Here is a 15247-nt window from a genome sequence, read left to right on the forward strand (position 1 = left end):
AAAGGCTTTGATGTGCAGTACCATGTCCTACCGAGTATCGAGCGCCCCAAATCACCCTCCGGCGAGGCGGACGGGGTCATCGACCCAGCCGGCCGCGCTTCAGAAAAGGGCGACCTCGACGTTCCTCCTCCGGCTACCCTCATCGATGTCGTACTCGTCGTCCCGCAGCACCCAGGCCTCGTCGAGCATCTCCGCGATGTGGAGGGCGTTCGCCGTCCTCCCGTACGGCCGGCACACGTCGGCCGCCCGACGGAGATGCCGCAACCATTCTGGATGGCGGAGCAGCGCGGCGACCTCAAGTCGCGCGGCCACGTACGGGTAGGTCAGCGAGTTGGCCGCGAGGGATCGGGCGTGCTCGGGCCGGCCGCGCGTGTCGCAGAGCGCGTCCACGGCGGCCACGAGGCGGCAGAGGAGCACATCTGTCGGCGGTATAGACACCATCTCCGGCGAAGAAGGGACGACGTCTTCCGCCGCTGGGCCGCCATTGATGCCACCACAGTTGCCCGTCTTCCTCCTTCTCCTCCTTCTCAGCCGGCGGCCCGTGAGGACGCCCGCGAGACGGTACGCCTCCCACAGGTGAACCTGCGGCACCTCGCCGACCTCACCCGGCCAGGCCAAGAACGCCGCCTCGGAGGACGCGTCCTCGATGGTCGAGAAGATGTCGAGAAGGGACCGCGGCAGGCCGGAGACGAGCTCGACGCCGCCCCTCCTCCACCTCTCGGCCGGCGGGGGGCCGGCGTCCTGCCACATCTGCTGCGCCTGGCGGACGCGACTCCAGATGCCCAGCGTCAGCGTCGAGCGGCCCCGGACGAAGGTCGGCATGTCCATCAGCGCCATGATCTCCAGGGAGAGCTGCGCGTCCGGGTCTGCGAGGACGGGCGAGCCGTGCAGGGCGCCGCCGAGACCGTAGACGGTGGTCATGAGCTCGAGGTGGATGGACCAGGGCGCGCTCTGGAAAAGCTGTGCGGGAAGACGCGAGTGAGTCAGGTATGAACGTGATGGCGCGAGGAGTATGTTGCACAGGAGCTGTGCTGAGGTAGCAGGGAGAGGGGGGGCAACGTACGTTGAGAGTGCAGATAAAGAGCCCGGCATGCATGACGCCTACGTTCACCGTCCCGTCGGACGATTCCAGTTGCTTGCGGAACAGCGAGAGCCCGCGGACGTAGTACTCCTCGAACAACGGCGGCGGGCTGGCCGGGCAGGAGACGTAGAGGTGCGTCGCCAGCAGGATGGAGCAGAGGGCCTCGGATCTCTGTGCTAGGCGGCGGAGCTCGTCCCTGAACCCGTCGTCTCGGCGACCCGAGTAGAGAAGAAAAACGGTGGTTTCGTTGACTAGAAAGGGGGAGGGGGGAAAGGGGGAGTTAGATGTGATAATATACGGTTGTGTTGGCGCGCGGGTTGGCAACAGACGCTCAGAATTCTAGAATTCGTGTGTTTGGAAGATGACCATGCTCGGAAACCGTGACACACTTACACTCTTCAAAAAGACGGCGATCCTGCTCTGTACGGCCTGGCGAGAGGGTTTGGCTTGGTGGCAGCTCCGGTTCCGGCCTCAGCCCAGTCCGGTCCATCAGTCTCGGGCCGGCCGTGGACGACCCGGGATATGTAGAAGCCGACGTGCCGATGTCATGATTGAGACTGGTGGGAAGAAATGAGCTCGGGGAGCTGTACTCGGAGGACACGCCAGGGCTTTCGCTCTCCCCGGCCGTTCGGTCCGGCACCGAGGTCGTCCTCTTCCGCTTCGGTGGCTTCGGCGCATCGACAGCGACAGCATCAACGGGCGCCGGCGCGCCGGCAAAGCGACCCCGCGACGCGATGCCGGAGCCCCATCGCAGGATGGTCCGGTAACCCCCGCACTCGACCCCCTGGCCGAGGCACTGCAGGCAGTCGGGCCGCGTCTCGTCGCACTTGCGGTGGCGGCGCTTGCAGGTCAGACAGCCGCTTCTGCTTCGCGACATGGCTTGTTGATCGCTGTGAGGGGAGTTTCCATCGACGGTGACGAGAAGGTCTGATGAGGGGGGATTCTATCTAGAGTCGCCTGATCGAGGGTGTTATGTGAGGCTTCGACGTGCAAACTCGCAGCCGCGTCGGTGCTGGCAGCGAACGATAGATATGTTGGTGGATAAGAGCCTAGCCTTGGCAAGATAACAGACAATCATGGTTTGTTCGTTCCAGGGTCTGTCGTGCCCTGGCGACAGCGCCGTAGTTAGCGGCGTCAAACAGAGTTGCTGCTGTAGGTCCCGCTGACAAGGATGGACCGGGATGCCATGCCGGCCGGCACTTGAGTCGAGTCGAGGCCGGGGGTTCGCGGAGTCCGAGTTCTCCTTGGCAACTGGGATGGGAACATTTCAAGGCTTAAGTGAGTTCCACACAATGAGCAGCAAACCCGTACAAAAGGTCATTGATCATGGGGAGGAAGTCGGATGATACTCTCTAGGGAGCATTTAATCTTCTCGAGATTGTCTTGACGGAATCCAAGTGGCAGAATCAAGAGACCATGGATTCAACACGACTCCGACTTGTCCCTTTGGACTAGCACCAGGCCTCAAGGTTGACAGCTTGCAGGACCCAGGCCAGACTGTGTGTATAACCAATTCCGTTCAAGTTGTTCAAGTGGTGATACAAAGAGCCGAATGTCTAAAAACCATCCCATGGCAGCTATCACTGCTCGTTGACCATCTATTCCCCGGAAATTCCACCCCGGGGCCTCTAGACACAACAGGCCCATCACGACAACTCCCAAGATCCCCAACCTCTATCGAACCGAAAACTCCTCTTGAAAATATTCCTCTATCCCAGCACCACTATCACCACCACCATCACCACCACCATCAACCCAACAGCCTATCGACCACTCAAACAAGCAGTCTCTGAATCTGCCGGTCCAGATGCTTCCGGTGGCCCTCGGACACGGGACTCCCCACCTCGGCCAGGATGTTCTTGATCCGCTCCATCAGGAACCCGCGCGGGTTACACTCGGCGTGGTCCACCACCCCAGATGACGACGAGCCGCTACCACCCCCCCTACCATCCACCGACGGCCGCCCGATGTCGTGGATCACGAGGTTCATCAGCGTCGAGTACAGCGTCAGCACGCTCTCCTCGACGTCCTCGGCCGCCGGCACCGGCCAGAGCCCCGCCCGCGTCAGGCAGAACGTCAGGCTCCCCAGGATCATGCTCTCGCACCGGTGCGGTCCCATGTACGACGCGTGCCGGCACCACCGCGGCCCTTCGTCGACGAGCACCAGCTTCGACACCAGGTCGCGGAAAACGTCCATGATGGACCGGATCGTCTCGGTGCGGATGGCCGCCACGCGTTCTGCTTGTGTGTCAGTGAAGAGGATCTTGGTCAACCAGCCGGGAGGGGGAAAAACAACAACAGAACAAACAAAGAAATCATACCAATGACATCCGGCGGCATGCTCAGCTCCCCAAGCCCGCTCTCCTCCCCAAACAGGCTCCCGCAGCTCTCCATCACCAGCCTTCGCGCCGTCCCCTCGAACAGCTGCTTGTGACCCAGCTCCCACGCGATCCACAGCACCTTGGGCATCACCAGCTCCCCGTCCCGCCCCGCGACGTGGCCGCTGCTCATCTCGGCGCTGTGGTTGCCCTCCCCGACGCCCGCCACCCACCCCTGCAGCCAGGGCGTCAGCGCCGGCGTCGCGTCGTAGTAGTGCGTCAGCACTGTCAGCTCGTATAGCCGGTCCACCGACAGGCTGCGCGGTACCCGCCGGTACTGGCCGTGCGCGATGCCCGCGAAGAGGTCGAACGCCTCTGGCCGGTCGTCGCGGAGGTGGACGGTCCACTCCTTGGCCGTTGGGGCGGCGGCGCCGCCGCCGCCGGGTGTCCCGGGAAACGAGAGGAGATCCATGGCGTTGGCGGCGTTAGCGGCGTCGGCGGCCGCCGACTTGGATTCCGCAAAATGGCCGAATAGCATCCGGTCGAAAACGGGCGACACGCGGGCCATGGTCCGGGAACACACGCGGAAGCTCCGGGCCGGTGTGTCGTCGCCGGCGGACCCGACGACGAAGACGACGTCCCCCCTCCGATCCATCTCCGTGAGTGCCGGGGTGCCTTGTTCCGGAAGCGGCGACATTTTGCCTTGCAGTTGTTGTTGAGTTCTGGAAGTGAGTGGGTTGGGGGGTTCTGGATAAGAGACCAGGGTAAGAGAGAGATCCAAAGGGCGAAGAGAGATGGAATGAAACTTGTGAAACGATTGACTTTTTCCTGCGCGCGTTGGTTGCCGTCTCGTTCGTCCCGTCCAAGTACTATCCTAATGAATGCCGCAAGCTTATATCCCTTTGAGGCTCTTTGGATGCTTTGATCTCACAGAGTTAGTTCTATATAGCGGGGGGGTTGGGTCTCGTATCCTTTTTCAGCCAGGTTGCTATATAAAGCGTTCCAGCCCGTGGGCATTGAGCAAAACTCCGTCTCGTCCGTGGCGCAGGGCTTCGTCTCCGAGCCTCGAGCCATTGCGCCACGCTTGGCCAAGGCCTCTGCGCTAGAAGGGGGCTCATCCATGCCTTGTGTCCTTTGTGGGCCAGTCGCCGTGGTTCAGTCAATTGGAACTGATCCGAAAGGTCCCAGGTAGGGCTGGCTCGGGGAGCGCGGCCACCGAGATCTCGATGGCATCCCGGCGGTAGTCTGATCCTCCCACCGGCTTCCACATCCATCGTGTACCATGTATACGTCACTGGCCCCGAGTTTACTCATTTCTCGGGTCAAGAGCCGCTGTTTCAGTTTTCTATCTCGTGGTAATCATGTACGCTGTACGCTACTCGTAACTGTTCATCACGATACAACATATTGCTCCCCTCGCTGACAACACCCATCATTCGCCTGGAAAGCCAACCGCTAACGACCAGCGTTTGCAGGAACAAACCCCAAAAAGCCATCTCTCTCTCCCCGGTTATTGATCACTGACAAGGAGTCTAAGAACTCGGCATTACCCAAACTTCCTCGGCCCAGATATCTCCGTATTTGCCAAATTTTGCCCAGTCATTCTTGTTGAGGCATATTTGCATCTCCTACGACGCATTGCTCCCATCACTTGCGTTGCGGGGGAGTAGGTAGACGACTCCTTCCTGGAGGCCCGCTGGTTGACGACAGTGTATAGGGAGGCCACCGCCTGCGGTGAGAGGTATGCCAAAGTCCATTTCGGCAGCAAAGTCGGAAAGGGGGGTGAACTGGACGCCCTCGTTGTTGCTGCGCGTCTTTCGGTTGGAAGAACGACTCACATTTCTGATGGCACTGACTGTAGCTCCAGAAAGAGCCCAGAGTCGCCGACAAATGTACTCGTGGTTGAGCGAATCGATGGCCTCGCGGAGCAAGAGCGCAGCTGCAGCGATGATTTCGACCGGCGACTTGGTTCGGTGGAATCGGGCTGGGTCACAGCAGGGCGGAAGTGGTCTGCGCTCCTGTCAGCAATCTTGTGTGAAGATATGAACGTCCAGAATCCAAACAAGACTGCCTCTGAGGCAATCAAGGCAGGAGGACATGCTCTGCAAGATAGAGTGCGCAACATACTGAAGCCCGACCAACGTCCCAACGGTGGTCCTGGCGAATGCTTTAAGCGTCATGTTACCAAAGAAGGTTACCGGCAAGGGTGGCCTCAGCTTTGACCGGCAGTTGACGGAAATGCCAAAGCATGTCTCGGCCCTGGGGTCGAGTCGCCATACCCTGGCTTCCGTAATGGCAACCCAGCACCAGGCGGCCACACAGATATCGTGATCCATTTTAAGCTTGGATTTTCCTTTGAGGTATTCGTTGACCAGATAGACCAGATCGTCCACGGAACCGGATGATATGGCGAAGATGACATTCACAGGACTTGCCGAGAGATTTTCTGGTCTAATACGTTGCATCCTTCTGCCCTTCCACTCGGGAATGCGATTGACGGTCGAGGGTCTTGCGGGCCGGTACAGGCTGAGTTCCAACCGGTGGTTGAGGGGATTGAGTTCTACGCAAGAGAAGGGCCGGTCACCTGGGGGTAGACCTACGCCGAAGGCCTTGTAGATCAAGTCCAGAGACGCATTGTCGGCCAGGGTACCAAGGACGGCAAAAGAAAGAATGAGATAACAAGTGTCCTGGCCAGTAAGAAAGTCGGCCTGAAGGGTCATGGCAGGCTGTTTGCCTTCCGGAAAAAAGTAGTTGTTGTTTGCGTCACGCGAGGGCAACGGCGGAAAACCGCTATCCTGGATGAATGCTGCCGTCAGGCCAGAATATGAATCTCGGTGCTTGATTCTGCAAAAATCGTCGGCGTAGTCCTCAGACGTCAAAAGGACCGGTGAAGACGACCGCCGAGATTGGTTGGAACCGGGCTTGTCCTATGGCCCGGGAACGAGTTCCATCAGGCCATCTCGGCCGCACTTGGCGTAGCCGCGCAAGAACGGATACTCGAGCATGACGGCTTCGAGCCTTTCGAGTATGTTGCACTTTATAGTGGCGAACTCTTCGTCGCTGGGGAGCTTGGAGAGGCGGAAAACGAACGATCTCAGGAGGCATTTGAAACGAGGTGCTGGGTGTTGACGATCAGAATCGAATGCCATTCGAGGACGACATGGTGGTTGACAACAGGAAGCAGCAGACTTACCGGCCTGATCGAAAGGACTGAGAGTATGGACTACTGTATCGAGTGAGGGCGCGTTGTCCCCACTCGGTGGAGGGGGATTCGACATGATGGCGTGCCGCGCGTGGGGGGTTATGCAAACGGGCGTGTAAGAGGTGATGCGAATGATGTGGTCTGACGAAGTGATGCTGGAAATCCAAAAAAAAAAAGCGATAGTCGAGAGTGCTTGGAAAGGCAAACGACACGACGTGGTATGGGATACCAGGGTGAAGAATGAAGTCTGGTGTATCACGACCGCACGGGTCTGCCAGTATTGCAGGCAACGATAGACTCGGGCCTGTCCGACGTGATATGTCTGGCGTCACCTTCTTCTGAACTGAGCTGAGCTGGATTTCAGGACTCTACATTCTCTCGGTCGTGCTTCTTGACTCTGGTTCACGGCCCATGGCTCATGCCTGCAGCATTACACCAGGGTTGCTCCCGCCCAGCCATGACATGCACGACCCGCGGGGAGGGACGGGTGAGTAGGCACGACTGACTTAGTGGACATTAAGGCATCGGTGTGATGAAAAAGAAGCAGTCAGCATCCCGTATTCCAAGAGGAAGAAGGAAGATGCCGACAGTTCTTATCACGGGGAAGCGGAAAGGGCAGCCTCAACCCACTCTCAACCACTTGGTTGGGGATGATGCCGGAGGGCAGCACCTGACAACCTGCCTGCCGTTCGTGTGGATCGAGACCCAGGAACCAGACTATCGACCGAAGACAGACAGAGAACCATGGGGTCCCGGATCAAGACCAGGACCTTGACGCATGCCCACTCACTCGAGACGTCGGAGGCTCGCCTTAAATCGCGGCGCGGGAGCAGCCGCAGGTCGGGACGAACGGCATCGGACGGGAAGCTTATCGCAGACAGGGTGGATCTTGGATCGGGGTTCGGCCTTTTTTGTCCGTTGTCTCTTGATCTTTTGTGTGTGTGTGTGTGTGTGTGTGTGTGTGTGTGTGTGTACAGAGTCATGTCGTGTGCTGTCACTTGTGCGTGTCTGTATGCGCGCGCTCTGTAAGTCCCTGTAAATGGTTCCCCGAAGAAGCCGACCGGCGATTCCGTCACTTGCCCAAAAAAAGGAGATAACCGGGTAGCTGACGTCATCGGCATGTGATGACTCAGCTCCACAGTTCGGTATCCACTCTAGCGGATCCACTTTCCCGGATCAGGGCCAAGGTCTCCGGGAACAATGACGATGATGCCCGGGTAGATAATGTAGTCCCCTTTTTCGTTTTTCTTTCGGGGGTTGGTTTTAATAAACTTGCATCGTCCGTCCACGGCCAGCCACGTTCCAACCTCGTTCTTCATGCTCACCCTTTGATCGCGTAGACTTCCGTTGAATTTGCTCAGTTCATTCTCAAATCAACTCACCACCACCACCACCACTAACGAGACGCGCCTGGAAGAGAAGATTCAGAAGCAGTAGGACTGACGAGGACGAGCACACATCACACATCCACCATGGCCGCCGCAAAATCACCACAAACGGAGCTCCCGACCTTCTCCCCCGTCGACTATGGAAAATTCTTCGGAGCCGGCGCCCTCGCGGCGACTCTCACCCACGGTGTAAGCCATTGCCTATGGACCTCTCCCCTCCCTTCTCACAACATGTCGACGACCATGACGACCACCATACTCACACCCTCGTGCAGGCCGCAACGCCCATCGACGTCGTCAAGACGCGCATCCAGGTCGACGACGCCATGAAGGGCCTCAACATGCTCAAGGCCGGCCGCACCATCGTCGCCAAGGAGGGCGCCTCCGCCCTGCTCACCGGCTTCGGCCCCACCGCCGTCGGCTACCTCGTCCAGGGCGGCGGCAAGTTCGCCGGCTACGAGTTCTTCAAGAAGAAGTTCATCACCCTCGCCGGCGGGCCCGACAAGGCCGTCGACAGGCGCACCGCCATCTACCTCGGCGCCAGCGCCACCGCCGAGGTCTTCGCCGACGTCCTGCTCTGCCCCCTCGAGGCCACCCGCATCCGCCTCGTCTCCCAGCGCAACTACGCCTCCGGCCTGGTCCCCGGATTCGCCCGCCTCGCCCGCGAGGAAGGGTTCCGCGGCTTCTACTCGGGCTTCGTGCCCCTGCTGTTCAAGCAGGTGCCCTACGCCGTCGGCCAGTTCTCCGTCCACGAGGCCGCCGTCGAGGTCATCTACCGCGCCATGGGCCCTGAGAAGAAGGCCAAGATGACCCAGCTGCAGTCCACGGGGGTCGAGCTGGCCTCGGGCGTCGTCGCCGGTGTCGCCGCCGCCGTGCTATCCCACCCGGCCGACACGCTGCTGTCCGCCATCAACAAGGGCGCCGGCGACCCCAACCAGGGCGCCACGAGCCGCATGATCCAGCTCGCCAAGGAGTTTGGCCCAAAGCGCCTGCTGCTGACGGGCCTGGGTCCCCGTATCGTCATGACCTGCGGTCTGGTCGCCGGCCAGTTTGTCATTTACGCGCAGTGCAAGACGCTGGTTGGTGCGCCGGCCGGCATTGAGATTCACAAGGAACAGTCTCTGTAGATGGATCTTTTTTTTTTTTTTTTTATTTTACCACTTGGGTTTGTTGCGTTCACGCGTCTAGAGGGTAGAAAGGGGCATGGGACGGTCTGGCGTTTCGGTTGCATTGGTTCCGGCTGGTAGAAGCGGGCAGATGAGCGATTGCTTAGTTTACACTTGACATAATCCATCACCTTATTCTCTCGGGATATTGTTATGCTACGCTTACATTGTTGACACCTATCACCATATCTAGTTATCAAAGGTTCACTTTAGAAAACGAATTCGACGAGCCCAGAGACCTCCCATGTTTATTCCCTCGCACGTAAACCTGGATGGGTCCCGTGGAACGCGCGGATGTTGCGGCATGTACTCTGTCCGGGCCCGCCAATTCTCTCAGCAGGCGCTCATGGATCTTGACTCGTGTCGACGGTTTTCTGTTGCTCGAATCTTGTCTCGAATGTTGTGCCTGGAAACAAGAAAAACATGGCTGGGGGGGGGGGGGGGGGGGGGGTTGAGGAGCAAGAGTTGCATCTACGATGCCCGGCTGGCCGCTGTAAAGCACGGCAACAAGATGAACCATCTGCCGCTCCAAGCAAGCTGTGGAGCACCTTAGGCTCAAGGCGGAGATTCCTTTCAGTTAATACAAATTATCCACGCCCACATCCCAGCAATGGTAATGTCATCTCGCAGCCTCCGAGCGGGAGCAGTGAAAGCAGCGATGGGAAGCTGATCAAAGTTGAACACTAGTTTTGCCGCTGCTCTGGAAATGCCCTTCTTCCGTGCTTCCAATGCTGTCAATGTTAAATGGGGTGAGTTTCAGGGCAGCCGGCTTCAAAAGCCTGTTGGGAAGGAAAGCGGCATTCGTAGGGTGATGTCTTTGAGACTAAGAGTGTAGGTGATGGAAGGAGTACAACGCATTCAGGGCCCTTGACTGGAATGAGGTAGGATACCATCTCACCTCCCACGACTATCATATCGACACATCCAGGAAACTCCAATGATCACAAAGGGACCGTTGGGGCAGGAATCTTAGCCATTTAAGAGTGGCTGCTGCTCAACGTCGGGGGCGAAGATCATGACAACGGCCAGACACGACACGACACTCTTGCCTGACATTCTTCACTATGATCCCATCCTCCTTCTTACCCATTGCCTCCGTTGCTGCTGGCTCCAAGGTCTGATCAATCCTAGACCACAAACGGGTGACAGGAGCATCTTCTTCCAACCTCATCATCATCGTTCATTACATCCCACCCAGACCCCCTCAACCCAACATCCTCCATCAACCAGCCGCAAGACTTGCATTGCAGGACTCTTCGCAACCATCGCTCTGTTAGACCACTACCGCAACCATGCTCATCAAGCCACTCTCCCTCCTCCTGGCCCCCGTGGCCCTGGTTGCCGCCAAGTCATTCACCCTGCTCGCCTACACCTCCGGGCCCTTTGAAGACTGCACAAAGAGCCCCGAAGAGCTAACCATCAACGCGCGCGACGGCCGCTTCTGGATCGGCGCCCTCCGGCCAACGACGCACTGCCCAGACTTCTCCGGCGCCAACTGCCCGCCCGGCAACACGACGGTCGTTGATGACTTGTTCAGACAGCTACAGGTTCGTGTCAGATGTTTCCCCGTGATACACATGACTTGCATACCACTTCCACTGGTCTCTCACTGTGTGCCTCTGTTCCCCTCCACAGCCGCTGATGCTTCACTCTCAAACCACAGATCTCCAAGCAGGGTGGCCAGAGAGTCTACGCCGACCCCGACGGTGTCATCTCCTACACCCCCGGCGGCGACAGCGCCATCACGGCGATGCCGCCCGGCTCCAACTTCAACGCCTTTGTCAAGACATCCGTCAAGGCCCCCCATATCAAGGGGACCCATCTGCTGCGGTTCTACACGTTCGGCGGAGACCCCGCCTACTCCAACATCTATGCCTGCCCCGACAACAAGGCGGGTGGGTTGTCTTATCTCAGGGCCCGGTGGACTTCGAAACCGGACGCGGTGTGGGACAGCCAGTGTGTCGCCTTGGATGGCGTGTTGGCCGTTCCGAGTGAGGCCAAAGTCGGGGCGTACGAGTACACCAGAGCTTAAGAAGTATGGCATTGCGTATTGAAACCTCGTATAAGAGAGCGTGGCATTGAAATTCCAACGAACCCCCACGGGGCCAAGGCCGTGGATCAGATACATCCATGCGATCAGCAGTAGTAGTATAATACAAAGTATCACCATCAAGCACTGTTATGGCATGAGTTGATGCTGTGCGCTCTGTGGAAGCAGTAGATGGTTCACAATTTGATGCAAGGTCCTTCGCGCCTGTCGTCTGCCGTACATATACACATGCCGTCCAGCTCTTTAGTCCAGAACAAGCTCGAATTCAAAGTCTCTCGTCCGCAGCTCATACTGCGGCAGCGTGGCCGGCCCGCAGGACCCGGTCCCCAGCCCGTGGTGCGCCCAGTCGAGCCTGACGATCGTGTCCTCCCTCTTGCGCTTGTGCAGCTCGTACGGGTGCGTGCACTCGTCGAGGTCGGTTGTCGTGTAATGCATGGCCGAGAAAGACGCGCCTTCGAGGTCGCCGAAGCGGGCGCGGATGAGGCGCTCGACGGGCTTTTCCTCGTTGCCGTTGTCGTTGCCGTTACCGTCGTCGCCGCCGTTGTCATCGTCACCCTCGGGCAGCCGGCCGCGGAACTCGACCCAGCGGACGTCGGTCCTGTTGCCCCCGTCCTGGGGAAACTCGTAGTCGACAAAGAGGTCGTCGACGGTCTGCGCCCAGTTGCCAAAGGCCTGGCTCATCTTCTTGTCGCGGTAGCTCTCGCCGGGCCCGCGGCCCCACCAGGCGACCTCCTCGACCCCGCTGAGGCCGAGCGTCAACCCGACGCGGGCAAAGGTGTCCGGCAGCAGGGGCCCGTTGGGCTTGCCCTTGACCTTGATGTAGACGGCCTCCCCGTGGAAGGTGAAGGTGGTCCAGGTGTCGACGGCCCAGGCGAGGACGGGCGGGGCGATGCGCGAGTGGACGTCGACGACGAGGCCGCGCTTCTCCTTGCGCCAGGCGACGCGCTTGACCGAGTGGCGCGTCTGGTGGAGGCGGCGGTCCTGCCAGTTCTGGCCGAAGCGGCCGCCGCGGTCGTTGTCGGTGAGGGCGCGGTAGAAGTCCATGTACGGGGGCTCGGTCAGGAGCTCGAGGTGCGGGCGGGCGGCCTTGCGCCACGACGTGATTGTGCCGAGCTGGAGGTCGAGGGACCAGGTCGACCGGCCCGTGGAGGAGGTGATGGCGAGGAGCGAGGGCGAGGCCTGCGTGACGTGCGGGACGGGGTCGACGAAGGGGTTGGAGAGGGAGGAGAGGATTGCGGCCATGGATGGGGGTTTGGAGAGCGGGAGCTGGCCAAAGGCGACGCGGTGGCCGGCCTTGGCCCAGTTCGTGTCGTGGGCGAGGGCGAAGTCGATGTGCAGGTAGGCCTCGGCGGTGAGGTTCTTGGGCAGGCCCTTGATCTTGAGGAGGGCTTCGGTGTGCGGCTTGATGCCTGTGAGGAGGGTTTGTTAGTCGGGATGACAAAACGGGTGATTTAACTCAAGAGGAGTGGAGTGGACAAACCCTTGGGGATGTCGACTTCTTGGTCACCGCCGATGACCATGCCGTCGGCGACAATGTGCCAGGTGGCGGTGAGGTGGTCGAGAGAGATAAAGTCGTAACGGTTGATGATGGTGACCTCGTTGTCCTTGATGTCGAGCGTCTGCACCGGCTCGATGGCCTTGCCATACTCGACCAGGCCGGGCGTCGGGGTATGCTCGGCGAAACAGAGTCCGTCAAAGACGAAATTGTAGTCGTTGGGCACGTCGCCAAAGTCGCCGCCGTAGGCCATGTACTCCTCACCCTCTTCATTCTTGGTGCGAAGGCCCTGAAGGGTAGGGTGTTAGTCGAGACGACAGTCACTTTGGTGGTTAGACTTACATGGTTGGCCCACTCCCACACGAACCCTCCCATGAGACGCGGGTACTTGTAGAAAGCATCGATGTACTCCTTGATGCCGCCAGGCCCGTTGCCCATGGCGTGGATGTACTCGCACAGCACGAGCGGCTTGCTCCAGTCCCTCTCGGAGGCCTGGTTGACGATGTCGTTGGCGGAGGCGTACATGCGGCTGTAGATATCAGCAGTGCGGGCGCCGCCGTCACCCTCGTAGTGGACGAGACGGGACTTGTCGATGCTCTTGATGACGTCGTACATGTGCTGGTGGTTGGAGCCGTAGAAGGACTCGTTGCCGAGGGACCACAGGATGATGGAGGCGTGGTTCTTGTCGCGCTGGACCATCTGCCGCGCGCGGTCCTCGTAGGCCTCGCGCCAGTCCGGGTTGTTAGAGGCCCAGTCGCCGGCGTTGTTGCCGAGGACGCCGAAGCCGTGGCACTCGAGATCGGCCTCGTTAAGGATCCAGATGCCGAGCTCGTCGGCGAGGTCGTACAAGCGCGGGTCGTTGATGTAGTGGGAGGTGCGGATGCCGTTGACGTTGAAATGCTTCATCAGCAGCAAGTCGTGCTTGAGAAACTCATAGGGCACGGCGCGGCCCGAATCCGGGTTATGCTCGTGGCGGTTGACGCCGCGGAATTTGACTGGGTCACCATTGATGCAGAAGACGCCCTTGATGAGCTCGGTGCGACGGAAGCCGACGCGCTGGACCAGGCTGCAGTTTTTGAAATTGAGCACGAGGGTGTACAGATAGGGAGTCTCGGCGGTCCACTTGTGCGGGTTCTTGACGCGAATGTTGAAGCTGTTGTGACGGTCAAAGATCTGCATGTCCTTGGCAACGAGCTCGCCGTCGGCGTCGAGGAGCTTCATGTCGACGTAGGCGCCGCGCTCCAGCTCGATGTCGACCCGGAGGGTGGCGTCCTTGTAGTCGTCATCGAGGAGAGTGTGGACGTGGTAGTCGACTGGGTGGAACTTGGGAAAGGCGTGCAGGTAGACGTCCCTGAAGATGCCGCTGAGCCACCACTGGTCCTGGTCCTCGAGGTAGGTGCCGTCGCACCTCTGGTAGACCTCGACGGCGAGCACGTTGTCCTCGCCGATCTTGACGAGGTCCGTGACGTCGAACTCGCTGGGGTTGCGGGCGCCCTGGGAGTAGCCGACCTCCTTGCCGTTGACCCAGACGGTGAAGGCGGAATCGACGCCCTCGAAGCGGAGCCTCAGCTGGTGGTCGGCAAAGTCATCTCCGACCTGGAACGTCGTCACGTGTCGGCCGCACTCGTTGTCATCGTATGGGATGTTGGGAGCGTCGACGGGCCAGGGGAAGTTGAGGTTGGTGTACTGTGGGCCCTTGCCGTATCCCTGGCACTGCCACATGCCGGGGACGACGATGTCGTCCCATTCAGACGTGTCAAAGTCGGTCTTGTAAAAGTCGCGGGGCTCATGGAAGGGTGATGTGGTCAGGTGGAACTTCCACTTTCCGGACAGCAGCTTGGACTTGGACTTGGAGGTGTCCCTAGTCAGGGCGTCCTCTTCATTGTTGTACAGGAAGAAGTAGCTCCGTGGCGGCAGGGTGCCACGATGGATCACCTTGAGGTTGCTCCAGTCCGGCAGGTTCTTGGGAAAGGTGTGCGTGGGAGCGTCGCGGGCGGTGGTGAGTGACAGGCTCTCGCTGGATGAGGCGTCACTTGACGAGCTATGCAGACGGCGATGGCGGCCCAGCTTTTCCATGTAGACGCTCAGATGGAGGTCGGTCTCGGATGAGATGTTGACGTAGTCATCCGAGATTTGATCGGAGATGTCGGACATGGTGATACGAGATTCGGCACCGGCGACCGAGGGTGGAACGCTGCGGGTGGGGAGGACTCGGGAGGGGATTCAGGTACGGCAAAGGGACGGAGAGACAGAACGGGGTCAGTGGAGACACGACACGGCGGACGGAGATGAGGGCATGCAAGGAGAGGTGGTGTACACGAGAGGTGGATATGAAGGACGGACAGGATGTAGGCAGTTCACGAGAGGCCTGGCAGTAGTGGAGGAGGAGGAGGAGGAGGAGGGAGAGATTGAGATTGAGTTAGAGACGGAGATGGAGATGGAGCTTGGAGCTGTGTGTTTGGACCTGGGAAACGAGAAAACGAGGAAACGAGAGCTCCCTCTTTGTCTCACCTCACGCAGGCCGAGCTCTGAGCTGCGTGTCGCTCA

At 59.5% G+C, this 15247-nt stretch overlaps 6 protein-coding genes across 6 annotated transcripts; 2 read left to right on the plus strand and 4 right to left on the minus strand.

Moving 5' to 3' along the window:
* Window positions 1–99: 99 nt before the first annotated feature.
* Window positions 100–1958, minus strand: CDEST_13289 (Putative zn(2)Cys(6) fungal-type DNA-binding domain-containing protein; the record flags this gene model as incomplete). The annotated part of the gene is made up of 3 exons (XM_062929445.1): window positions 100–960; window positions 1064–1332; window positions 1475–1958. The coding sequence occupies 3 exons, from the start codon at window positions 1956–1958 to the stop codon at window positions 100–102; spliced, it is 1614 nt and encodes a 537-aa protein (XP_062785496.1).
* A 667-nt stretch (window positions 1959–2625) lies between these two features.
* On the minus strand, window positions 2626–4281 carry CDEST_13290 (Putative SKP1/BTB/POZ domain superfamily protein). Its single transcript, XM_062929446.1, has 2 exons — window positions 3403–4281; window positions 2626–3319 (listed from the first exon to the last, which is right to left on the minus strand). The coding sequence occupies exons 1-2, from the start codon at window positions 4094–4096 to the stop codon at window positions 2856–2858; spliced, it is 1158 nt and encodes a 385-aa protein (XP_062785497.1). The 5' UTR covers window positions 4097–4281; the 3' UTR covers window positions 2626–2855.
* A 746-nt stretch (window positions 4282–5027) lies between these two features.
* On the minus strand, window positions 5028–6677 carry CDEST_13291 (Putative chloramphenicol acetyltransferase-like domain superfamily; the record flags this gene model as incomplete). Its single annotated transcript, XM_062929447.1, has 4 exons — window positions 5028–5409; window positions 5542–6326; window positions 6408–6517; window positions 6593–6677. 4 exons carry the CDS (start codon window positions 6675–6677, stop codon window positions 5028–5030), a joined length of 1362 nt encoding a protein of 453 aa, XP_062785498.1.
* A 1191-nt stretch (window positions 6678–7868) lies between these two features.
* CDEST_13292 (Putative mitochondrial carrier protein) lies at window positions 7869–9297 on the plus strand. Its single transcript, XM_062929448.1, has 2 exons — window positions 7869–8178; window positions 8265–9297. Exons 1-2 carry the CDS (start codon window positions 8074–8076, stop codon window positions 9114–9116), a joined length of 957 nt encoding a protein of 318 aa, XP_062785499.1. The 5' UTR covers window positions 7869–8073; the 3' UTR covers window positions 9117–9297.
* A 1150-nt stretch (window positions 9298–10447) lies between these two features.
* Window positions 10448–11187, plus strand: CDEST_13293 (uncharacterized protein; the record flags this gene model as incomplete). The annotated part of the gene is made up of 2 exons (XM_062929449.1): window positions 10448–10702; window positions 10819–11187. 2 exons carry the CDS (start codon window positions 10448–10450, stop codon window positions 11185–11187), a joined length of 624 nt encoding a protein of 207 aa, XP_062785500.1.
* A 2-nt stretch (window positions 11188–11189) lies between these two features.
* CDEST_13294 (Putative Beta galactosidase small chain/ domain 5, glycoside hydrolase, family 2) lies at window positions 11190–15136 on the minus strand. Its single transcript, XM_062929450.1, has 3 exons — window positions 13043–15136; window positions 12686–12989; window positions 11190–12614 (listed from the first exon to the last, which is right to left on the minus strand). Exons 1-3 carry the CDS (start codon window positions 14852–14854, stop codon window positions 11449–11451), a joined length of 3282 nt encoding a protein of 1093 aa, XP_062785501.1. The 5' UTR covers window positions 14855–15136; the 3' UTR covers window positions 11190–11448.
* Between the last annotated feature and the right edge of the window lie 111 nt (window positions 15137–15247).

The sequence above is a fragment of the Colletotrichum destructivum genome, chromosome 9 (genome assembly GCF_034447905.1).
Source record: "Colletotrichum destructivum chromosome 9, complete sequence".
NCBI lineage: Eukaryota > Fungi > Ascomycota > Sordariomycetes > Glomerellales > Glomerellaceae > Colletotrichum > Colletotrichum destructivum.